A 25,747-nucleotide genomic window follows, 5' to 3' on the forward strand; every position below is an offset into this window, starting at 1 on the left:
AACCTATGAGTTTCTGGCAGGTGTAATGATAAGCTTGCCACCAAAGGAAAAAACTTTGAATGCAGGGAAGGGTTTTAGACTGTTATCTACTTAATCATGAGCACCTGCTCCAGAGGCAGGATCACTGGTGAGCAATCTACACCCAGCTGTCGAGTAAAAACCTGGAGAATTTGGATTAATTTACAGTACTTTTTTCTCTGAGACAAATTGCAACCTTGCTCCTGTGAAGAGCTTTTGTCAGCATTGCATTTAAAGGCTTAATAGAGGATAGATCAGTCATGCAGAATGTAAACCATTTGTTCATGAAAGCATTCTAGGTGAAAAACACATATTCCTGAAGTGTCATAATTTTGTTTGCCTGAACAGTTCAATACATACTGTACTAGAAAAAATTATGAGAAGTGCCTGCATTCTTCTACGATAGTATCATGTTCAGTTGGTTCTCTTTTTGAATCGAAAGAACCCCTTCACTGCAAATTAACCATGCCTGTTTAGAAAAGCCATAAATATTGCCCGTTGTGAATTGCATAATTTAAATTTATGTAATCATCGCTCTGATTTTTAAAATAGTAAAGGATAAGTAAGGCCAATGTTATTTTTTTAGAAATGCTTCTCTAGAGGCTTCTTTCACTATTGTGTGACTACTGTAATCCCCAAACTCATTTTCTGTCATTTAATCCTGCATATTATAGTCATTGTACCTTTCACATGTTGCTTCTTAACTATTGGGCAACATTTCTAAGAGGATTAGAATTGCAATATTGGAGTAGCCACTTGAAGCCTTCACTGACCAAAGCTCTTACAATAAATACTTTTGCTGTAATGAAGCACTATAGCATGTAAAAAATAGATGGTTTGTCAGTATTCAAAAATGTTTTTATAAGGATTTCATTTTATACTTTGGATCTGGTGAGCTCACAATCTGGTAACTGTTGTGGATTATTGAGTTTGTAATAACTCCAGGGGGCGATATGAAGAAGCTAAATCACTGCAGTTTTGCTCTTCAGTGACAGTGAGTGTAGGTGGAAAGGCAGCAGCTTTTCTTTAATCTGAGGACCTTCCTCATTAAAAAAGGAAGTTTCTTGTGTTTACATAGATGTCACAGAACTCATACTGTACCTTTTGGAATGTCATTTCTTGAAATTCTGAGCATAAATTAATTTTTATTGTTATTTCAGGAACACTCATTGGGGAGCTTTCAGTAATGAGACAAGAATACATTTGTATTAAATACTGTATACACATATTTCAGTGGTAAGTGGAGAGGTGTGCATTACTGTGGTGCTCTCATTACAATACTGTGCAGTAGAGGATTGGTGGTTATGTGGGATGTTAAAAGCAACACCTTTTTTTCAATTTTTCTAACCTCTTTTAATATCCTGGATTCTTCACAAATGTGTTTTAGTTTCATAATGACATGCTAATTCACTTCTTTGGATGTTGAATGTATACTTAAATCTAGGAATTGAAACATTCATGAAACTTGTTTTGTTTTTTTTAGTATTTTAAATCCAGGCAGCTTTCACTTTTAAGCTTAGAAATGAGAAATTTCCAAAGAGTTGCAGGGAAGCAAAACTTAGTGGTCAAGGTTTCAAGCACACTTCTGCTGTTAAGGTATCACCACGTGAAGTGAATAGTCATTATGCTGCTAAATTGGTATAGGATTTGTACAGCACTTTTTACACAAGTTAAAGACAGTACCTGCAAACTCAGAGCTTTTACTAGACTGACTTAATGCTCTACAGTATTTTAATATAATTCAATGCATTTTGTGTGTTTAACAATGTTTTTATATACTAGTTATCTAGTGAGTGACCATACACTGTATGCTCTTCAAACACATAATTGGAAATATAAAAGAGTGAAACATGACAACAGTCACTGGCAACTGTAAGGTAATGATTTGGAAGTGTTGATAACACTGCATCTATACAAACCAGCGTTATGTACCACTCCGGTCAATGTTTTCAGTATTGAGTTGCTTTTACTCCATTAAGGTAATATAACATTTTATGTGGTTTTCATTGTTTCTCCTTTGAAATCAGAGAAAGTTGATACCACGCAATCTCATACCCACGATTATAAGTAGTGGTCCATATTTTCATGGTTTATTTTTTATGTGATGCCCTTTAAATTTAGCTTTGTTTCCCACTTAAAAACTAAACATCTGCTAAGTACGAGACAGGGCAAGCCTCTTTTTGATTAGCATTTCAGCTGCTGAGAGTTTTACCTCATTGATAGTTTGATCCCAGTACTTCTTTATTTTCGGTCCTGCAGTTTACCTGACCTTTAAAAGAGGCATCCTGCTATATAATGTGCTATATAATAGTCACAACTACTGTTTTTAAAATAAATATGGTCAATAATGATAAAAACACCCTTTGCTCACAGGGTAATGAATGTTTTGCCATACTAGGATCTAGTGGAAGAAGTGATAGCTTTCAATTGCTATTTAAAGGGGGATGCGTTGCTGCAAACAAAACAGTGAAAACGCAAACCTTAATATAATTTGTCAGTAAAAACAATTTAAAAATGTTTGCAGTTATAAGTACTAATAGTAGTCAGTATGGGGTAAATTGCTCATTCTGTCACATCCAAAGCACTATTCTGCACCTCAAAAATGATCAGGAAGGTGGACAATACATAGCTTGTCCAGCTGCTTGGGATTTTCACTCTGGATGTCTTGCTCATTTATGAAAGGATCAGGCATCCATATGCAGAGATTATGTTTGCTTTTTTATTTTGTGCGCTTGGTTTGAAAGTTCATGGGTAAGCACTTGAAATATAGAGATTAACGGAGATGCTAATGAAAGCATAAACCTGGCAGAGTGCCGGCTTCCTCCCTAACAGCCACGCCATCTCCACCCAGCATCTTAAGAGGAATGAGGCCAGCAGGATTTCACAGTGGTTACTCATTACATTTCTGGAGAACATGATCTAGCCTGATTGGAATGAATTGGGACATGTGAGGGGAAACCTATATCGGCTTTATTCGCAGATTTCAAATTAAAACGCAAACTGTCTTGTAGGACTCTCTGACATGAGGACAGTATTTGGATGTTGTAATCAAAGTTACAGACAGGAACCCACTTGCTCCCAGAAAAAAAAAATCCATTACCCAGAGTTTTGCTTTTGATTATAATCTATTTTGGAAGATTTTCAAACTGAAGAATTAAAGTCAAGGAAGATGAGTTGGACGAGTTGGTGGCTATGTGACGAGTGGCCTGAACAAAGAATGAACAAAGAATTCCAAGAGGAAGAAATAGTGCAACTTCTCCCAACTGAGATAACGTATCATCCATTAGATGTCCTGCAATTGCTAACTTTGCATTTATCTTTGTAAATGAGTGTTGCTTACTTAACTTAATTTCATAGCAGCTGGAGAACAGTGATATGCTTGTTACATGGTATCTGGAAACAGCAGGTTCAAGATGCTTCCAAATAAACCTCAGTTTTCATTGCACTGCTTACACGTCATTTTCTTCCAACACAAGTTACAAACTGAGCACCTACACTGTGGTGTTAATCCATCTCCCTCTATTGCAAAGTGAAACGAAGTTACATACCACTTGTTTTCTGATTAAACGTGGAATTAAATAAAAATAATTCCATACCAGCTGAATTAAATTTAAATACACAAAGTTCACTTTAATTTCCCATGCATTTAAAATGTTTCTTTATATAATGTTTACTGTTAAGAGCATTACAAATAGAATATGGATCCAAATGACAATTTGTGAAAACCGAGCAAGGGAGGATTAATTTTTATTAATAAAAGAGAGACATAAACTATTTTGTCTGGGAAGAATTTTAAAAAGTTTGTAATTTATCTGTACAATGATAGACCTTTATATACAGAAATGAGAATAAACTTCATATAGATGTTTTTTAATTAAAACATCATTGCAAAAAAACTTCAATTCCAAAGCTCCCACATCATGAAATACCAGAAATGTGGAGTTAGGGTGCACAGTTCACAGAAGAAGTAACACATGGAATAATGCATTCTTCTATTGCAGTAGTAAAAAAAAGAACTTGGTTTTCAAAGACATTTGCCCTTGGTAGTCACTTCTTGCACAAAATACTAAAATAGTTAAATCTCAAGAGTATTATGAGCATAAGAAAGGTCCCATACTACAAGAAGAGGCTGAAAGAAAGAAGCCAGGGTACCAGCTTTATGACCATGGCTGAGCAGCATGTTCCATGTTCCCAAATTGTCAAACAAACCTAGATTCAAACTTGTGTTTCAGGAGAATTTTGTTCAATGCTGGACCTGTGACAGGCAATTTACTGCATTGCTTCACATGAGAGGTTTCCCATTAAGAAAATTGCTGAGGATTCCTAGCTAGAGGACTCCATGATATGGAATAAAACATGTTGGAGGAATCAGAAAATGGCATTGGTCCAGTTGACTTGGTACACTTTGTACATACTGTACCAAGACAAAATCAATTAACAAGCTTACTTCAAATGGACAACATGTTGCATGATAGAATTAGGAAACTTTAATGGCTGTTTTGACAGGTAGGTCTTATCATTTGGAACAGAATAAAACTGCCACCTGGAATTGTGACCTGGCTTCTTCAGAATAACACTGGTAATGGATTAGAAATGTGTACTGTACACTATCCCATAGATTCCAGTAGAGACTGTACATTCATAACTTTGGTCAGTATGGTTATTTGTATCCTTTGTCATTATGTTGCTTTGTCTGTTTTTCATGTATGTTTTTCATTCAAGCTATTTTAATAGATGTTCTATTTAATTTCTTTTTAAATTTTATTTTGGTTTGCATGGTTTCTTCATCAAATAGGAAAAAAAATTAAAAAAAAGTTAAGGCATGGTTATGAGAATCAAATGGTTTCTAGTGGGACAAATTATTTAAATATTTAAGTTAAAAATAAGCATTTTTTTCTGTTTTCTTTTTGTAATACAGTATATGTAACTTACTTAAACCGGAAAAACAATATATATGTTTATATGTAAAACTATTATGCGAAAAGATTGATTTTCCATTTATTTTATATTACTTGCTTCTTGTAAGCAGTTGTACTATATTCTTAAATTTCAAAACCCTGTCTTAATTTTCTGTTTCTTTTATCAGAAGTCCACATTGACTCCCATGTATGACATATTGCTGTCTGAGCTGTTGACATAGACTTAATGATTAAATATTGTACATATTATTGGGTTATTTACTTAGTATTTCGTTCATGTGTTCACGTAATCAGTAAGCTGTACTTCTTTTATTAATTTCTTAGATTAAGATCAGACAAAAACCTTCAAAAATGAAATACATAAAGATCATGCATAGATTGAAGTACTTACCATAATTAGAACCTCCAATGACATGGGTTAAAGAAGTGTGTCATGAAGTGAAATTTAAATCTCCAGACAAGACCATGTCAATCTGCAGACAATTATTCTAGCTAAAAAGCCACATCGCCAAGGAGATTACCACTTTAACTCATTATTCCCCTTCACATGTCCTCAATAATACAGTATATAGACTGTCCCCATTTAGCTGTTGTTTCCATCTAACCTTAATTCTCTTTGCCACTAACGTGGGACTAAATTGTTTGATCGAACATTCATATACCTTATACATTCTTGGGGACATTAATAAATACACATCAGTATATTATTAAATATTCTATTTCCACAATAACTTTTGAAAGTACTACTGATCTACCAATACCAATGTGAACTTGTATCTAAGTTTTTTTTTATGTGCTATCATTCAACATGTTATTTAAAATGTACTGAAAACGTGGGACTACATTTTCTTTTGGTTCTACAGTGTGAACAAGAGATATTTTAAAGCCCAGTACTTAATCAGTGTTTTAGTAAGTGGCATTTGGTACTTTTTTGTTTATGAAACTTCAAGTTAAACATTTACTTCATTTTTTGTTTTTAGTCACACACAAACAGAATAGAAGAGAAAGGAAATTAGAATACATAGAGGTCAATTTTCTAAGTTCCTTATGTAAGGAGCTGGAAAATTCACTTTTGGCTCTCACATCTTCCAGTGGAAGGGAAAGAATCATTAGAGTTGCATATAATAAGCAGTGGTTTTGCATAATATGTATGCTTACATCAGTAAACGCTGTTATCAGAGAGAAGTTCTAAGCAAAAGGCAAGTTGTGCGCAGGACGAGATGTGCTTAATAAAGTGTAGAGAAACCTGAAAACAGCATTTTGTATTTAAAGAAACTCAGACTGAAAATTAAATTCTCAAATTTAGCCTATTTCCTTGCTATTTTACTGATCAACAGTCAGCCGACACATCCAGCTGTTTGTTGGTTTCTTTCCTTTATGTGCCACAAAGAGACTCCACAGGAAAATGACCAGTTAGGATTTAACGTACTTTCATGAACCACAGACATAAATATGTTACATAAATGTAACTGCTGCTCAAGAAATAGGGCAACAAAGATTCAAAAGCTTTTTTGTTGAGATTTGTTCAAATGTTTGCAAAAATTTTACTTCGTGTCTTGGGAAGAGATCTATATTGTATTCTTTTCCATTGCAATCTCTAGAGATTCACTTAAGTCTGTTTCCTGAAATGATGACTTTCTATTCTTTAATAGTATTAAAACTACTTTATACATATATAATCCCTGCATGGTATGGTCATATATTAAATGAACATATAAACGTGTTCAAATAATTAAGTCTTGATTGCCATTTAAAATCTTGTTTCTTTTTCTCGTCTGTTTAATAAATGTTCTCAGGTCTTACTTCAGTGTCAAATATTTGGATTATCTTGCATGAACAGTCTTACCGATCTGAAAATGTCACTTAATGTTACATAACATCCTCCTATTTGTAGTGCTACCCATCTCACCATTACAGAAAAACCACGAACCTTGAATAAATCTATTTTAATACATGTTCCTTTAATATACTGTATATTTTAAGTTAAAGTTGTAACTTTCAGAATGTTGTAAAGATATTTAGAACGTATATGTAAATTAAATAAAGTTAACATACAGTTATACGTTTTAGCTTTCTTCTACATACAAATATGCTTAATTTCCTATTTTTTACATGGATTGTTTTAACATGGGCCTCAACTCAAACATACACTTCTTCTTTCCAAAAATAAAGCTGTAGGTTTATAAGAAATGTATTTGAAGCTTTTCATTCACTAGAATCACTAAACATTCACTGATCCAAAACCAATGGAGAGTAAAACAAAGTAGTTATAAGTGAAAGTATGGATTTGGGTAACAGATACTCCATTCCCAGTGGTCAACACACAACTCATCACTTATAATTACAAAAGATTCCCAAAGTTATTGTCAGAATGATAATCTGATTCGGGACACACACACTGATGTTTTATTTAACAGAGATGACATGAGGTGTGAAATTCGCAAGTTGGTATTTATCTATGTCCGCCATTAGAAGCAGTATAAGCTGTAAATCTTGTAACTCATGGCTTACAACAAAGACAGATGCCGTCTTGCAGAATTCTGTCCAATTCTTCTTGTAGAATATGGATAAATGTGCTTTTTCACTAGTGTCTGAGCTCTAGACACCACATTTCATCCCATTTTAACACTGTCAAATTCTCATTGTGTAGCAAAGCTGTTATACATGAGAAGCAAGAGCTTGAATATTTTCATGTCAGGATGAGCCTACAGAACAGACAGCAGGTGAGACCACGGAGCCATAGTGTCAGGTTACTATCAATCACTAAAAAGGGAATTCTGTAGTTACTGGGCACTCCCGCCCAGACCATCACACTTGGACGTCCATGTGGGTTGTTCAGCTGTAAGCATGAATTAGCCTTTTGTGCTGCATGTCTGTCCTGCACTCTCTGACATCTATCAATGTGGTTGCACAAAATCATGATTCGTTGCTTAAGAGGCCTTGGCTCAACTGCTGGTGAGTCCACCTGAGGTGTTGCTCATTAAACCTTATCCTGTTGTGTCAGTGAACATTGGTGAGCCCTGGTCCCTGTGTGCAAAATAAGATTTTGCAAGTCTTAGTCGCCTCCACAGATGAACTGCTTATGTGTTGTTCATGGTGCTATGGAACTGGCAGTGCATAAATTGTCACAAAAATGGAACATAATGATAGTTTGATCTATCCATGATCTTGGCAGGGTGTTGTGACTCAAGGTCTCCCAGATCGTGGTCTGTTATTGACAGACTGAGCTTGGCTGTAACATCTTGCCAAGTTAGAAATGGCTGGCTGTGAACACCCCAGATGGTAAATGACAGTTTGCTGACTTCTCTTGGTGAGAGACATCCTCGCTCACTAATGAGGAGATTTCGTGTTTATTCAACAGTCAAAGTCACTCAAATCTATCACAATCAGACATAAACGATCAGCTAATCAAAATAATAGCAAAAGAATTACATCATTATCCAAATTCCATATGCTTTATTTTTAGAAACATACAAGGAGTTCTAAGTTTCTTTTGATGTTCAGTGTGGTGTGTAAGTACTATATACTGTATATATGTAAAATTGTTTTATAATTATATAGACCTATTGTTCTTAAATAATGTTATTTTGCATTTATGCAGATGGGCAAATACTTCTGCCTTCTGGATTGAGCTGAGTTGTCATCTCAGGTAAAGAGAAGAAATTGAAACAAGCAAAAAAGCAGATATCAACATTCAAATCAAGTACTGTCCTAGAAATTTATACATGAGTATCTTCACTGCTTTACTATCTTGCTGATTTAACAGCGCCATGTGGGACTGTCCTTGAGTGCACCCAGGCATTGGCACTTAGCACATGGATAACTAACTTTGAATTTAGGCAGTCTGTTCAAAATGAGTCTATACTATGTATTGTATTTTTTTTTCTCTCTGGACAACTGAAATGGGACTCGGTGCCACACAAGAACTCTACCAGTGGGTACATCTTGGCAGCCATGTAGCCGGTGGTACCTGATGGATCCTTTTCTGTTTTCACTTATCTAGAAAAGAAGCTAACCTGCCTCAGGCTGTTGTTCAGTGGGTCTTGAAAGCATATGCTTGTTGCTTTATAGTTGTGACTTTGCATTTAAGTCTGCTGTGCTGACCAGATCAAATGAGCAATGACAATGTTACAATAATGAAACAAGACCCATCTGTCTACAGTTATTGCTGATTTGAACAGACTTTGATATCCAAGCTAATTCTAAATGCATATTATACTTTTTGTCAAGTTTTCAGGTTCAGTAAACAGGTCGGTGGCATGCAATTCTGGAATAAAAAGCCATAGTTTCAACAATCAAATTTACCCTTGAAATGAGCCTCTGCTTTTACATATGTAATGTAAATCTCCAGTTTTTGGAGAAAATGCAAGGTGGAAAAATAACAAAAAAGCTGTCAGGGTTCTACTCTATCCATTTTGTTGGATGAATGCAATTATATAATCCCCCTTTTCTTCTTTTTAATCTTAAACTGAGTTCCTCATCCCACAGACATTTTCTTAATCCCATAGAAGTCTATTTAATCTATGCCTGTTCATTTGCAAAATTATTATCTGCAAAGACAATGATTCCAGTTCCTGCATTACAAGCCAAACGAAAGAATAAGACTCTCTTAAATTTCATAGCTAATTAAGAGAAGAGTTCTGTATTTTTTTTTACTAGAGGGTAAAAATAAACTATTTATTTTCAATATCTATAGCATACAGAAATCTGCATTAAAAAAGATTGCAGATTGAGAATAATATTGAAACTTAGAATGCAACACTTTCTAATGTTTTTTGTATTTTTAAAATACTGACGATAAACTGTAACTCTTTAATGTATATTGGACGTCTATATAATATAAAAAATAAAAACATAGAAAAATATTTTTTTCAATTAAAATATTATATAATTGCACTTATACAATATTTTGATAGAACACATTGTAATAAGGCTGTAGGTCCATGCTCTGTAGCTATCACTACAAATCGATTGTTCTGATTATTTTTTCTTTTTAAATCATTTGTGCAGTGTGCTGTAGGTCCAAAGTTCCATCTCGTACTGCACAACAGCAACAAATGTCCCAGAACTGAGAGTGCAGTTCCCAGTCTGGCTGTGGAGCTTTGCACTATGGTTCAGGCTCTGTTGTTTGGGACCCCTGCTGTCATAGTCCAGTAGTTATTTTTGTTTGCTGTGGTTTCTGTAATGGTGGTGTACAGGCAAATGTCAAGTTCCTAGCAATAAGTCATGAGGAAAAAAAAAAGAAAGCATTTTGTTTTTCCAGTTTTCCAGCTCTATAAAGCTCGTTGCTTTATTTGATCATCTTACTCCTCATTACCAGCCTTAAAATCATATATGTTTGTGTAATTGCAATATGCGCAATTTTCAACACAGCATCGCCTTTCTCAGCTAAAAAACAACAATATTTACATGTGTACATGCAGTGGTGGTTGAATTTTATGCGTGGATACTTGACCATAAGGTTATAAAACTTTTATAGCTTTTACAACTGTTCAAAAACATGTACTGTATTTGGCTTGAAATACTGTATTGCCATTGCTTTACCCATTTAGTGTGCAGGTATGTAATTCTCGTCCATCCCTCATTAGTTCCAATAAGTAACAGTGTGGAGAAATAGTTCAATTTTACTAACGGGTTTATTTATTATAATGTAATTGGAAAATCTCAAAAATGTTCTAGCTTTACTTAAGTATATAGTAGTAGGATTTGAAAAAAACTTATTTCTTTAAAAACAGAACGACAAGAGCATGGGGAGTCAACTATGTACAACTTGTACAGTTTCCATTCTACAAATAAGCACATTGGTTGAAAGTTCTAGTGAATTCACAAAAAAAGACTTTTGAGACATCTGTAATATAGACGTAGGTTTGCTGGAATTTCGGACACAAATGTTTCTGGCTTTCTCTCAAGGGGCATGGCTGCAGAATTGTGCGACTGCTCTAGCAGAAGTAAAAAAAAATACAGAAATGAAAAAATCAAGTGTCTGATTGCTTGGCTGATATCAAGAATGTGTATATAAATGTTCCAATTATCCTGAAAATATTTTTAATCTCCATACTAATACGCCGCTGGAGTCGTCTCCATCCCTTTGTCAGCTCAGGGGCATTAATTTGCCACTCTCTTATGTAAACACTCTTGTTCCCGTTAACCAATTACACCTCTCATGGTTTCTCAAATAACTTTAATTACTGATTAGAATTCCTGGATCACAAAGCAGCTACTTGAGAATAATTATACTTAATAAAGAGGAGAGAAGTTGTTGCATCAAATCGGTGTTCCTGCTGCTTCGCTTGTTAAAGCTCGCCTGGCGCTCCAGTCACACTTGTGAATGCAAATAGAAGAGGCTTCACACGCAACACGGGTGAAGGGCCTGCTTGCTGAGAGCACGACCTGTTTCAGCACCCAAATCAAAAGAATGTGAAGCCAGATCCCTCTGAAGCCTGAGGCTGAACCACGTGCATCCAAAGCCCTCAAAAACCGTATCGGGTACTCGCATTCAGATTAAGCCCAGTTTGTTCATGTGCTAGGGAGAATTTTAGTATTAACTGCTGCAAAAGAATTGTGTGGGGTGAAGTGTGTCGGAGGTAACAATGGGAAACTTAGACAAGGAAAGGAGAATGAGTTAGAAAATACATATTGTAGTGTGAGGCTGTTTTAGCTAAAAAAACAGTGGTGTGTAGAGAACAAACTTTTAAAAGTTGAAGTTTTTTAAACTTGTTACTAGTACAAGGAGGGCTAATCATTAAAAAAAAACTGATAAACTGATGGGAAAAAAATGCAAGACTGAGCAGGACTGTTTCTCCTAGTAGTCAGGGATTTCTGGTGTGAACACTGAACTGCTCACTACTCTTTAGCCTGACTGTGTCCCGTGTTACCAGGGCAACATGCAGTTTCACCTTCAGTCACTCTCAGCTCCCCTCTGGTATTGACAAGCACCTGACTCCCAGTGTATCTTCCTACCAAACATCCACCACAGAAAGGGCAACACCGCAATATCTTGGACACAAAAATAGGTGCTTACCAAGGAAGAAATCAGTAGCCTACCAACATGGTGGATGGAAGACTAAGTTATGTCTTGGTATTGTAGAGAATCCGGTTAGTGGTAGTTACACAGTGGTGTGTAAATTAGTTTTGGTGACTTAGTGTTACAGGTCTTTTGTCAAACAGTAAATACCTTTGTGGAATATTAGAGGGTTAGGCTAATCCAGTTCACCCTGCATATGGATTTTAAATGTTTTGTGTGATAGCATCGTTCCTTTTTAGGTCTGTGCATTTTAAAATATTATTAAATCCTTGTGATATTAATCATCGTGCTTAGATACTGCGTATTTTCCTTATGGTTATGGGATTTGTTCACTGTTCTTAAAGTACACTTGGTCACTAATTCCTCTGGTTTTAGCCAGTCTCTACAAGTGGAAGCCAACTTTTAAGATACAGGATGTCAGTGGTCTGATTTATGTGTGGGCACAGTCCATGTTATTGTGTCCTTGGTTTCTTAACCAAATATTTAGTTGTTTTTGTTTTTATGAATACTGAACTCAGAGCACATGCTTATATATAATTATGTAACTTAATTCATGTTTTGAAAGGCGGTGATGCTCTGTGTATTTACAGTTGTGAGAAAAAGTTTGTGAACCCTTAGGAATTATCTGGATTTTTGCATGAATGGCTCCTAAAATGTGATCTGATCTTTATCTAAGTCATAATAATAAATAAAGACAGTCTTATTTAACGAACACAACACACAACATTTTACATGGTCATATATTTATAGAGCACATGGTTTAAAAAATCAAGGTAATTGATGGAAAAGGTATGTGAACCTCTAGGATAATGACATCTTGAAACGAGGGTAATTGGAGTCAGGTATTCCAATCAATGAGTCCGGTGTTCCAATCAAATCAGGTTTGGGTTTGACCTGCCCTGCAGTATAAAACAATCACACAATTTTGGTTACCTGCACTTCACAACAGAATTCTGTTGAAGTGCAATATGGCCCGATCAAAAGAGATTTCAGAGGACCTCAGAAGAGTTGTTGAAGCTCATAAGACTGGAAAGGGTTACAAAAAGATTTCTAAAGACTTGGGCCTCCATCAGTCCACAGTCAGGCAGATAGTTTACAAATGGAAGAAATTCAGCGCTGTTGCTACTCTCCCTAGGAGTGGGCGTCCTACAAAGATCAGTGCAAGTTCATGCCGTACAATCTTCAAACATGTGACAAAGAACCCTAGAGTGACAGATAAGGATCTGCAGGCATCTCTTGCACTTGATAACATCTGTGTTCATGAGTCTGCCATAAGAAAAACACTGAACAAAAGTGGTGTTCATGGGAGGTTACCACGGAGGAAACCACTGCTCTCCGAAAAAACATTGCTTCTTGTCTCAAGTTTGCTAAAGACCACCTGGATGTTTCAAGCACTACTGGAACAATGTTCTATGGACAGATGAGACAAAAGTTGAGCTTTTTGGTAAATGAACACGGCGTTATGTTTGGAGAAAACAAAACACTTCATAGCAACACCAAAACTTCATCCCAACTGTGAAGCATGGAGGAGGGAGTATAATGGTTTGCTGACTCAGGGCCTGGATGGCTTCCAATCCTTGAGAAACCAATGAATTCCAAGATGTATCAGGAAATTCTACAGCAGAATGTCAGGGCGTCTGTCTGTGATCTAAAACTCAAAAGAAGTTGGGTCATCCAACATGACAATGATCCAAAACACAGGATTAAATCAACAACAGAATGGCTCAAACAGAAGAAATACTGTATGAATGGCCAAGTCAGAGTCCTGACCTCAGTCCCATTGAAATGCTGTGGCATGATCTGAAGCAAGCCGTTCAAGCAAGACATCCCAAAAATATACTTAAACTGAGACAGTTTTGTATAGAGGAATGGGCCAAAGTACCTCCTAACCACTGCACAGATCTGATTAGCAGCTACAGAACGCATTTGGTTGAGGTTATTGCCAATAAAGGAGCTTCCACCAGTTACTAAATATAAGCATTCACATACTGTTTGTTTAAATTGTTTAAACCATTTGTTCAATAAAGATATGGCAATGTAAAATGTTGTGTGAGGTTTGTTAAATTAGACTGTCTTTATTTATTATTATGACTTAGATGAAGATCAGATCATGTTTTAGGAGCCATCGATGAAGAAATCCATATAATTCCTAAGGAATCACAAACCTTTTCTCACAACTGTGTATACTAATACATTTGAGTTTCCAAACCCTTTATGAAACCCATTAATCCTGCTTTTAGTCTGTAACTTTAAGAAATGAAATGGCTTTTAATTTCAATGGCCTTGTCTTCACAGTAATGTGATATATACATTTTCATATATAAAAACTGGGATTTTTGCAGTGCTAAAAGAAAATAAAAGCTGAATTCCTTGCCATGTTTCACAGTCACAGTACACAGGCACTGTCGGGCCACACTACATTCAAAAGCTACATTTTGTGAAGCAATGAATGTCTTACCAAGAACTGATAAAAAGAACACATTCTCAAGACTACTATTCATCGGCTTCAGCTCAGCTTTTAATGCTATCATTCAAAAGAAACTAGTCAAGAAACTCAGTACACTGGGTCTCGACACCTCCGTCTGCAACTGGATTCGGGACTTTCTGACAGGCAGACCTCTCAGGCTTGGAAACCACGACTCTGGCACACTAACTCTGAACACTGGGGTCCCCCAGGGTTGTGTGCTTAGTCCATTGCTCTACTCCCTCTGTACCCACGACTGTAAGGCCAAACACTACACCAACTTCATCATCAAGTTTGCTGATGACAGTTGTAGGTCTGATCACAGACAATGATGAGAGGGCCTACAGGGAGGAGGTCAATCTCCTTCCAACGTCGTATGAAGACAACAACCTTACGACGTCAGCAAAACCAAGGAGCTGATCGTTGATTTCAGAAAACTGCAAAACGGACATGCCCCTACCCACATCAACGGGACTGAAGTGGAACGGTTAAGTAGCTTCAAATACCTTGGCGTCCATATCACCGAGGTCTCTCAACGCCACCTGTCTGATCAAGAAAGTGCAACAGCGCCTGTACTTCCTAAGACGGTTGAAGAAGGCTAAGATATGTCCCCAGATCCTCACTAACTTTTACAGATGCACTACAGAAAGCACACTGACTGGTTGCATCACAGTGTGGTAATGCAACTGCAGTATTGCTGACCGCAAAGCCCTACAGCGGGTGGAGAAAACTGCCCAGTCCATCACTGGGGTTGCTCTCCCATTCATCCAGGACATTTATGAAAACAGTGCTTGAGGAAAGCTCTAAGCATCATCAAAGACCCCACACACCCCAGCTACAGACTGATTGACCCTCTACCATCTGGAAAACGGTACCAGAGCATTCAGGCCCAGACTACCAGACTCAGAGACAGTTTTTACCCCCACACTATCAAACTATTAAACTCCCAGCCTCTCTCACCTACGATCTGAACCTCACCGTGCCCTCTCTCTTACCAAAACTCAAACACACATTGAAATCTACCTCTACCTCACATGTCAAGAAGCTCACTCCCCATAATTTTCTATCCTTTATTTAATTCTGTTGATGTATGACTTTGCACATCTGATGTTGTTTTGCACATTCTCATTGTCTCTGTCTTTCTTTTCTTATACAATTGTATTGTTGTTTTTTTGTACTTTTTACCGTCTGAGAGCTAGCTAAATAGCATTTCGTTATACCATATACCTGTATATGAGTATAATGACAATAAACTTGAACTTCAAAAGAAAACAGTTGCCGCTTTTGTTCTTACCTTTTTTTGCAGTATGACAGTTACATGATCACAGTGATACCTTGGTAACAATAATGCTTGTTTGTGCAGGTCTTTTTAGCAGGTCTAAACAGAGTGAATAAACAAATATTTACGTAATCAAAAATGAGGATTATTCATTCAAGAATAGGGAGGGTACTTCACAGCCCTAGGCATCAGGATTAAGTAAAATAGCATGTGCATGGGCCGAAAACAACACTGGCAAGATTTTGCGTGTACTGTATGAAATGTTAGATCTAATATTGCCAAGCTGCCAGTAGATCTTCAGTAACTCATTGTTTAGGAAAAGACAGAGCAGTTCATGGAAAATAAAAATCAAAGTAACAACATCATTACTCCAGTTTGTTGTGATTCAGAATCAAAGGTGTGTTACTTTCAGGGAAACCACCTTCATATTTGGTTCCAAGTCACAGATACAGAAAACCAAAGTGTTATGAATCAGTTGAGGAATTTATTTTGTAAGAAAACCCCCGGTTACTTACTAGTGAAACAGTGCAACGGGGTGTTTTTTTCTCTCATTATACTTTTAAAATTTAGATAAGTATAATTTGGAATTAGTGCTTGCAAGGTTTTTGTTTTTCTCTAGAAAGCATGTGTGTTAGATTTAATCCAAGCACATATTTATAGATTTTTGATAGACATGTGAGAGAGTGCTCATGAGTTTTCTGTTGCAGAAGCATTGTCTTTATCAACCTGTGTAGTGAACTGTTTTTTTCAGCTGTTTCCTCAGAAGTTTAGCTCAAGTCATTACAAACCCTTCCCATGAATTCTAGTATTGAAAGGTGTTGACAAGTAAGAATCTCTTACTTAACATTCACACCATCAACAGTATGATGTATAAGTTCAAAGGAAAAATGGAAATAGTGTATTTTTGCTGCAGCACTACTCATTTCAGGTCATTTCCAAGTTAAAGAAGAGTTAGTCAAAAAACAGACACATATAAAGCTTCCAAACTTACCTTTAGGTTTTGTTTTTGAGGGAAATTAAGTTTAAGATGAGATCTGTTAAAATGAAACTATTAAATCATTATTCACATTTTTGGATATAGATTTTCAGGAATCCCGACACTAAGTCTGTGAGTAAAACTCTTGTATATTTCCAATACTCCTGTTAGAACTCCTCATTCTCTACTTAAGCTAGTTAGGATAACTAACTGAATCAAGATGACTTTTATGAATTAAGTGGGGAAAAAGAGCTTTTCATTTCCAGCATCTGTTGCCCCTAGTGACCAGTGTGGTCACCGTGGCAACTAAAAAAGCCAGTTAGTATTCAGATAGGCTTCGATGGTAATTACCTGTTTCAGCCCAGCTGCGTACCATAGTTACTATTTATGAAAGACAGAAGAGTTTGAAATACAAAGTGTAAAAAAGTGTGGTTATGTATAGAATGTTGGTTCTCAGTAGATTTCCATAGTACAGGGATACATACTGTATAGCAATGTTTACAGTACCTGGCAACTTTTGACTAAATGAAGCCTTTACTTCATGTCAGGGTCTATCTGCATTCGTCAGATCTGGAATATTTTGAACATTGCATTTTAATTTCATCTTCTAACTTTTATACCTTTCATTTACTTGTCACCCTTTCATTTGATTATTTTCATCTTATACCATTCAGCTTACTTTTTTGGTGTATTTTTTTTTGTTAGGCTAAGACTGCAGTTAGGTGTAATTTATTTGCACCTTAGTTCATTTATTGTAGGAAGGATATGATTGTCCTGCATTATCTGGGGATGTTTTAGAATTAGGCCATCATTATTGTGTTGATTCATTATTCTTCAGATCAATTACAAAGGAGTGGTGTGATTGTCATTTCAAGGTTTTCAAGAGAATGCCCAAGTGGATTGGTTGTGCAGATTTAGGGTACCAATGATTCCTGCAGGGGCTTAATCACAGTATGAATCTTGGCAGGAATCAGTTGAGATACATAAACATTGCTCTACATAATACAGGGCTAATACAGCAGTGGTTCTGACAAATGAGGTTCGCACCTCTGTAGAGAAAATTTTAAAATTCTCTTGACTTTCTTGTGGAATAGGCATAGCGGGTTACAGCTGATACCTTCTGGGAATTGATTCTTTTTCAGTTATTCATACAGTTATTTTTTTTAAAGAAGTGAAGAAAATAGTATTAAATACATAAAACAAGATATTAATCATTTTACCTCTTGCAACTGCTTTGAAAATATTTTTTTTAATTGTGTGCTTCAGTTTTATTTCTTATTATCATTTGTTTGTGTTTTAAAAGAAAAAGCTGTATGACAGACTGTTTTGTCACATTCTTTTTTTCTTAAGGCTAATTTAAGAAGAGTGAGTTGACCTCCCATTTATAATTAACCTTTATAATGTTTTTAAAGGTGATGCCATGTACCCCAAAACACTCTAATGAGACACTAATAATTTAGTTATTTTTTCTCAGGATTTCAGGGTTTGTGAACTGTGAGGTGTGCTCTGTAGTCATTGTAGGCGTTGTACTAAGAAGTGTTATGAAATTTCCTGTCCTTTCTGGCTGAAGTATCTTGCATGATATTTCCCATAATTGTCATTTACAGATTCCTATTTCAGTTACTTGTGCAGTGAGTTAAAATCTTGAGTCCATGTTCTGAGATATCAGTCCCACTCAATTTCTGCATTTAAAACAGACACCTTTAAATGGTTTTGACTTTTAACATTCTTATATAAATCAAATGCTTTGCAAGGAGCTTTACCTATATTAATTAGTCAGTAGTGACAGACAAGTGTAAAAAAACAGGATTGCTACTAGACTAGATCCCATTTTGAGTAATCTCATTGGGGTTCTTAATACAAGTTGAGGTGGGAGTCTTATTATTTAAAATGATCACATGCGACAGCTCTAACTCCTGAACGGATATTGAATGTCATGCTCACAATCTGAATAATTTTATAATTCATCCAGATTTAATGTTTCTCCTGTTTCATAAACACAGTGCTCTACAAGTTTAATTACACATGTCTAAAGCTACGTCCGAATAAAGCCGGTCAGCAGACTCAGTTGAAATCAGTTAGATTCTTAACAACATGAACAAAAATAAAATTTTCTGAACAAGATTGATCAAAGTCTTTAGATTGAAGCAGAATTTTCACTGCACTTTATTAAGGGCCTTGAGTTCTGCAGCTTGCGTCTGGTTAGGTATTTAGAAGTACATAGTAAATTGATTCTGTATCAACTCATTCTGTATGTAGGGTGAAATAAAATCAAAATCCATTTTGTAAGGCGACTTCTCATTACTAGAAAACCATCTGGTTGGGCATGCTGGATTAGTGTGGACTTTAAAACTACAAATTCTCTTGGATTCCTGCCTTCTGATTGGGTAAACGCACTCTCAAAGCCACACATTACAAGCAATGTACATTTTTTAATTTAAAGAAACAAATGCGTAACCTTGTTTATGATTTAATATGAGTTAATGGAATCCAAAAAACCTACAGCAAATGAATGAAATATATTTTAGTTCAAAATGTTCCCTAACCTCCTCCTTCACCCTGTTTCTGTTACCATCTTGTCAGACATCTTGAGATCCATCTGTCTTAATACAGTACCTAATGTCTTCATCTTCTAATCTACTTCAGCAAGTTTCCTTTTAATTCTAAATAGAAATTCAGTCTTGTCCACTCATGAATTTTGATCATTCACATGTATTGCAAATTAAATGAAGATTATGAAGTCCAGACATGTTAAATGCAGATAACAGCTTTCATTAACTGACATATGCAAGGGTAAAGCCTTCAGATATCCTTGATGTATGGTTGTGAATGAGAAACATCTTGTGAGCTATCTGCTGATAATTAAATATATTATATGCTCTTGGTAAAACCACTTATCATACTTTTGTTTTAATCACACGCTTTAATATTCTCTTACTGGAAAGATTGAAAGCATTGTATTTACAACTTTGTTGAAAGGAATTTGATTCAATTTGCAAGATCATTGATAAAATGGTTTCACCTTTTCTGTTTTTCAGGCGACTTCCCACCACCTCCCCCACCTGTGGATGACCTGAGCAGTCTCCCATCACCAGTGGCACCCTTCCCAGCTCCTCCACCTGCTGATGGGGCATCTTTCAGTGTTCAGGTAAGGAAGCTGTATTCACGTCAGAAAGAACACAGACCAGGAGAATCAGGTTCATTCTCATTCTTTTTGAAATTCTCAGCTGGGAAAGAGATCATTTACACAAGTAATAATATGTAGCTCTTATATCAGACCGTTCCTCCCAAAGGCCCCAAACTGCTTTACAAGTAGGAAAGACAAGACTTCACTTACCATTACTACCAGAGTCGAAGCACAGAGCCCCCTGCAATGGAGCACAGCAGCTGTTACATGCCAGCAACGTACCAAAGAGGTGATAAGGTTCAGAAGTGAGAAATGTTGTAGCTGGTAAATTGGGCTAGTTAGAATGTGAAATTCCCTAGTGACATTTACCACTAGACCTTTGGCTTCATTAATCATCTGAAACATTATTCCTCCTCTAATGCCTTCTCTAATGTAATGCCTCTTAGCGTACCGGGGCATTCGTTTGGAAATGTTTGCCCAGAGAGAAGACCTTCTGCCTGGTCCACAGAGCCCCTTCCAACAGTGATCTTATTGCATAAAGTATTGTTTCCTTTTCCAAAAATTGATAAGGGGAGATGTTCCAACACCAGGTCAGGATGACCCGTCGAAATATGCTTTTACCATGATAAAGCACAAAGCTTCTATAGTGATTTGTATTACTATTTATTACATGTTAGAGGTTTCATTGATCCCGCAGTAATAATATATTTTGCTTCTAAGTGTTTTTCTAAAATTCGTGAATGCTAAAGTACTGGCTGTCCTTAAATCCTATGACCCACATTGGGTCTGTCTGCATGCTTTACACAAAAGGAATTTTTGCTATCTCTTTAAAACACTGTATTTTATTTATATGATATTAATGAGAACAGTAGTTATTTATTGTATTAATGCAAAAAAGGCTAACATTGTACAAACTGTACAAAATGTGCAGTGGTTTTGGAATGCAAAATACTTTTCACTGTGATTCATAAGATTGTATTGCAAAATGTAAAGGAGTTTGAACACTCTGAAAAACAATTGCATTAAAGCGGCAGACACGTAAACAGTATTAATATTTTTACGACAACTGTTTAAAAATTACATGGACTCTGACGTCATTGTTAAGCTCTAGAATACATCCGCATATCTGTTTTTTGAGTGTTTTTTTGTAGTCGGGAGTGACATATTTTTATTGTCCTATATTGTGTTTACCAAAATGTGCTTCACAGTGGCAGTAACTCTGTACTTTATCAGTCCTGAGGTGTTTAGTTGTTTGTGATGCAGAAGGTGATCCTCAGTGGACTAGTTCCCTAAAACTGATTTCCCCCTTGATTGGAGTCAAACTGCAGTTTGTGAAAGTACTATCTTGGAAATATACCACAACAAACACCCTGCTACCACTTTTTAAACCTAAAGACAAATTACAGTCTTTTTTGTATATAAGGAGATAGTGTTCTCCAAATGTACTGAAACAACTGTCAAAACCTTTTATTTGTGCTTTGCACCCAAGCAATTGGTTATTTGTGATCATTTGAGAGTAATATGTATAATAGTATATGCTTATATTTGGGATAATTCCATGCATATATTTGATCATACTCAATATAATGTTTGTGCAACCTAGTGATTCAAATGACATTAACACTCAGTAATGTACTGGGGACAAATTCACGTAAATTGTTAAAGTCAGTAATATTAAGTAGTAAGTATTAAGCATCTCAAATCATTACACAAAGGGTTTGGTGAGCTCAGTGGGCTACATAGTGCATTTATTGTCTCAAAGGGATGTGCAACTAAATACTGACTATATTATACCTTTCAAAGTTACTTAAAGTAAATGTGTTACAGTATTCATGTTCATTTGAAGTCTTTGAGTTGAACTCAAAGTATGGTTTGTCTAAAATTTTCAAATGTATGCATAGAATTAACCAAAAATGTATTGTATTTATATAGTTCTTAATATTATAATCATCAATTGCTTCTTTAAAGGAAACATGTTTTAACTTGGCTGTCCCAATAGTTTTAGAGGGCAGTGTATATGCAGACGAAGTTAGTTTGTAAAATGAGAGTTTTTAAAACTGCACATTTAATTGCCTACAAATTACAGTTAGGCAACACATTCAATCTTTGCAATTAAGCTGTTCCCTGGAGCCTCCCATGTAACTTCATAGAATCAAATGAAAGAGGGGAATTCAGTGGGTTCCAAGTTTTTAAAAAAAAACAAGAATGTGTATTTTTGTAACTTTTCATGAGCAGAACTACAGTAAATCTAAAACAAAAAAAGCAAATATTGAAAATATACACACTGAAATGAAATAAAAGTAATCAAATCAAAAGATTAACAGAAATATATATATATTATTTTAAAATGCATAAGTATACTTACGGAAGTATATTACAGCTACAAAAATGTGTAATTATGCCTTTCAGTCCAATATACAAGAGTTCCTTCCTGAGTGAATTGTGATATGAGACCTAAACGTTGCTTCATTATTCTAAGCATTAAATGCTTCTAAAAAGACTTGGTGCCTAAATCTTTTAAGGTTTTGTTTGAACCCCCACATTCTGCTACTCAAATTGAGTTTAAAATAACTGCTTGAATCACTCTGAATACTTGATTACTTAATTTATTCTCTTCCCAGTACAATTTTGTATATGTACAGGTTCACAATATTGGCTTTTGTTTAGATGAAGTCTATACAGTAAATGGATTAATGTTATTAGCAGTACCATACTAAAAATAATTAAACAAAAATGAATATTATAAAAATTACAGTAAGAGCAGCCTTCTTCTTAACCCATTATTTCATGATTTTACATATTATTTAATGGGTAACCATAGGAACCAAGAATTATGTGCAAAGAAATACTGAGATATTTACCTCAGTTGTGCACTTAATTGAACTAAATTTAACTAAATTAAGAATGACAGTGTTAAACACTGTATGATTTCCACATTGTTCAATTCAGAGTCTGAATTAAATCAGCAGAAACATTTATAGAAATCTGTTTATTTAGAAGAGAACCATTGTGCTTTTAAGATTCAGAACCTTTTTTACTAGTACAATGATTTCAATACCATACTCATATTCTCAAACTCATATACTGTAAAACCAAAACATACATTTTATTAAAAAAGAGGAATGCACAGTTATGGTGTTTCTTCTGTTTTCTGTATTATGTTGTTCGGTATTAGTTGAAAGCATTTATGTAAGTACTATACAATTTCTAATTTAAACAGTGCTTCCACCCATAATGGCTTCTGACAGGTAATCAAAACACATACCATTACAGGAGATGCAGTCTAACTAGCTTAAAAAGAAATAAGTTTTTTCACTGCAGTGGCAACATCATTCCTCAGTCAAAAACAAATATTTTCACTAAGATGAATCCTAATTCCCTTGAATGTTCAAACAAATCAGCTTCCAAGTCTGGGATTGTCAGTCCTTGACTTTCTGGTATTGTCTTTTGTGTATTTAGTTGGCTTACGAGATATGTGGCTCCATTTTTGGGAGCTCTACTGTACAGGAAGAGGGCTGTGTCTTTCTTCTTCCGTGTCTGTGTCCTTTTCAGTCGGTCAGCCCAGAGCTCCAGCTTGGAAAGGGCAATCAGCTGCACTTCCTGGAATTTAAAAATGCTCAGACCACTACCGTAGTTGTATTTGCATTTTTTTTTTGGAAATACACCTACTGTATTTTTAAAAAATATTTACATACGTTGGAGCAAATAAGGAGTTCATTTCTGTATTTAAAGTAGAAAGAAATCATCAAAGAACTAAGAGTCAGAGTATTGTGGTAAAAATGCTTCTCAGCTTTAAAAATTACTTTGAATTATTCCATTCTTTGAACAGAAATGACTTTAAAATCTTCTGTAACATTTTCTTCTTTCTTGAAGGCTAAGATTTGATAAACTTTGGACATTTGTTAGTCTTCTAATTTCAGTACAAACTGAAGGTTTGAGTACGATTTGAAGGTTATAATAACATTATCCCTTTATTTTTTTCACTTCATGTACTGAACACTCATCTCTAAATAAATGTATGCATTGAATTCGAAACACATGATGTTACGAAGGCTTTCAACCCCCATCGCCTTTAGATTTATTCAAGCCACTGCATGCCTTGTATGTATCCTTTACATTACATGGCATTGCCACGTTTTGTTGCAATGTGGTTTTGATACAAATACTGTAGGTATTAAGTACACAAAGTTCAGTATTTGAAATAGATGTATTCAGTGCTGAACAACTTCCTTAGTTATATCATAGACTCTCAGTGTGTTCTCAGTGTGGCCCTTTCAGGAGGAAAAAAAGTCAGTAGATTTAATAAAGGCCCATAGGTGATGATGTATTAAAAGTGCCAGGCAGTGTACTGGTTAAATGCCTATTAGGATGTATTGTGTGAAAGAAGTGGGTCTAATGATCTTTTAAGTGAATTTAAAGAATTGGTTTCTCGGAAGCCCGAAGGTTACATGTTCCAGTAAAACGTAGGACTCGTTGCATTCGTTGCTTTCAGCGGACCTCGCTTCTCATTACCATAATCAAAATGAGCTGGGATGCTCTTTTTCCTGTATGTCCCTTAACCAACAGAGGAGGTCACTGGAGCAGTTAATACCTTTACAAGAATTTAATAGGATTGACTAAACTATCATCTGTTCTCTACTTGTCTGTGGGGCTTAAACCTGACCGTTTTTAAAAGTATTAGCCTCATAAAATGCAATAAGACCAAAACCTCAAACTAAAAAAATGATCCCCTATATTTCTCTGTTCTAAATAATATCCAGGTAAAATTTCAAAACCATGTGCTCATCACCAGCGAGTATTAACAGCTTTATTTGACCCTTTTCAAAAATACAAGCTCTTTAAATCAGCTATGTTTGCTTAATATGACGTGTTTTGTTGTTGTTTTCATTCTGACAAAGGCATGGTGCTATTAGGGATCTCCATTATCATGCAATTCTCTAATTATTCAGAGAATAGCTGTGCAGCATCTTGTCTGAGGTCGAATGTGCAGTCGATTAGCAAAGAGCCTACTTTGCAACTGAGGAGATCAGCACATACTTAAGTGGTTGCTGTAAGTGTATTTTGAAGAACTTTGCAATCATCTACAGGAAACTCAAGTGCTGTAAACCCTTGAAACAGTGAAGAGGTCTTTACTGAGAAAATGTGTCAAAAAATACTCTGATACAGATTCTACACAAAAGACAAGCATGTCCTTTAGCAGCAACTAGGTTTCAGCTTTAAATAAACATTAGATGTCTGTGTTAAGGGAAAAAAAAACATCCTTTTTTTCCATACATGTCCTTTTTTGGTAAAACACTAATGAGCACTACGTGGAGTATTTTCACATTTCAGTACATTTCTTAGGGATTTTGACGGTGGAGGTGGCCTGTCTTTTCTAATCTTTTTGATGATGTCTTCTCTTCAGGTCAAAACCCCAGAGAAGACGCTAGAAGAGCGCCGTTCTAGTTTGGATGCGGAGATTGATTCTCTCACTAGCATCCTTGCTGATCTGGAGAGCAGCTCACCTTACAAGCCCAGGCCACAGCAGGTATGTAAATCACAAAGATTCTAGAACATATTGAGAAGTTTTCCCTCTTTGTGGAAAGAATCACTTCTTGTACAGCCAATATGGGACCTCTCCCACTTTTAAAAAAGGAACATACATATTATTCAAAGGTCATTTTTAATAATTATCTAAGACATTTTTTATGTTACCTTTACTGTTATTGCATTATACATTATACTCAGTTTAAAACTTGATTTTGAATTTCACACATACTGTATGTCCATGTACAGAGATTTGGACATCTCTTACCCTGAAGAGGTAATAATTGTTACAGTATACACTGAAATTGGTACCCCTGTGGGCTGAATGTATAAGCGCCATTCATAATTTTCCCTGCCATGGGTTTGCTTGTTGTCCAAGGGAAGTGCAGTAGGTACAAATGACATATGAGGTAC

The 25,747-nt window shown here is 35.7% G+C and overlaps 1 protein-coding gene across 3 annotated transcripts in view; it reads left to right on the forward strand.

Annotated features, from left to right (window-relative positions):
* lpp (LIM domain containing preferred translocation partner in lipoma) overlaps positions 1 to 25,747 on the forward strand; it is a 200,898-nt gene that overhangs the window by 78,408 nt on the left and 96,743 nt on the right. For all 3 annotated transcript variants that reach the window (XM_088913330.1, XM_088913331.1, XM_088913332.1), the window contains 2 exons: positions 19,719 to 19,828; positions 25,212 to 25,334. In XM_088913330.1, the coding sequence (XP_088769456.1) occupies positions 19,719 to 19,828; positions 25,212 to 25,334 (233 nt within the window). The remainder of the gene's footprint in view (positions 1 to 19,718; positions 19,829 to 25,211; positions 25,335 to 25,747) is intronic.

The sequence above is a fragment of the Atractosteus spatula genome, chromosome 4 (genome assembly GCF_055471065.1).
Source record: "Atractosteus spatula isolate fAtrSpa1 chromosome 4, fAtrSpa1.hap1, whole genome shotgun sequence".
In the NCBI taxonomy this organism is placed as follows: domain Eukaryota; kingdom Metazoa; phylum Chordata; class Actinopteri; order Semionotiformes; family Lepisosteidae; genus Atractosteus; species Atractosteus spatula.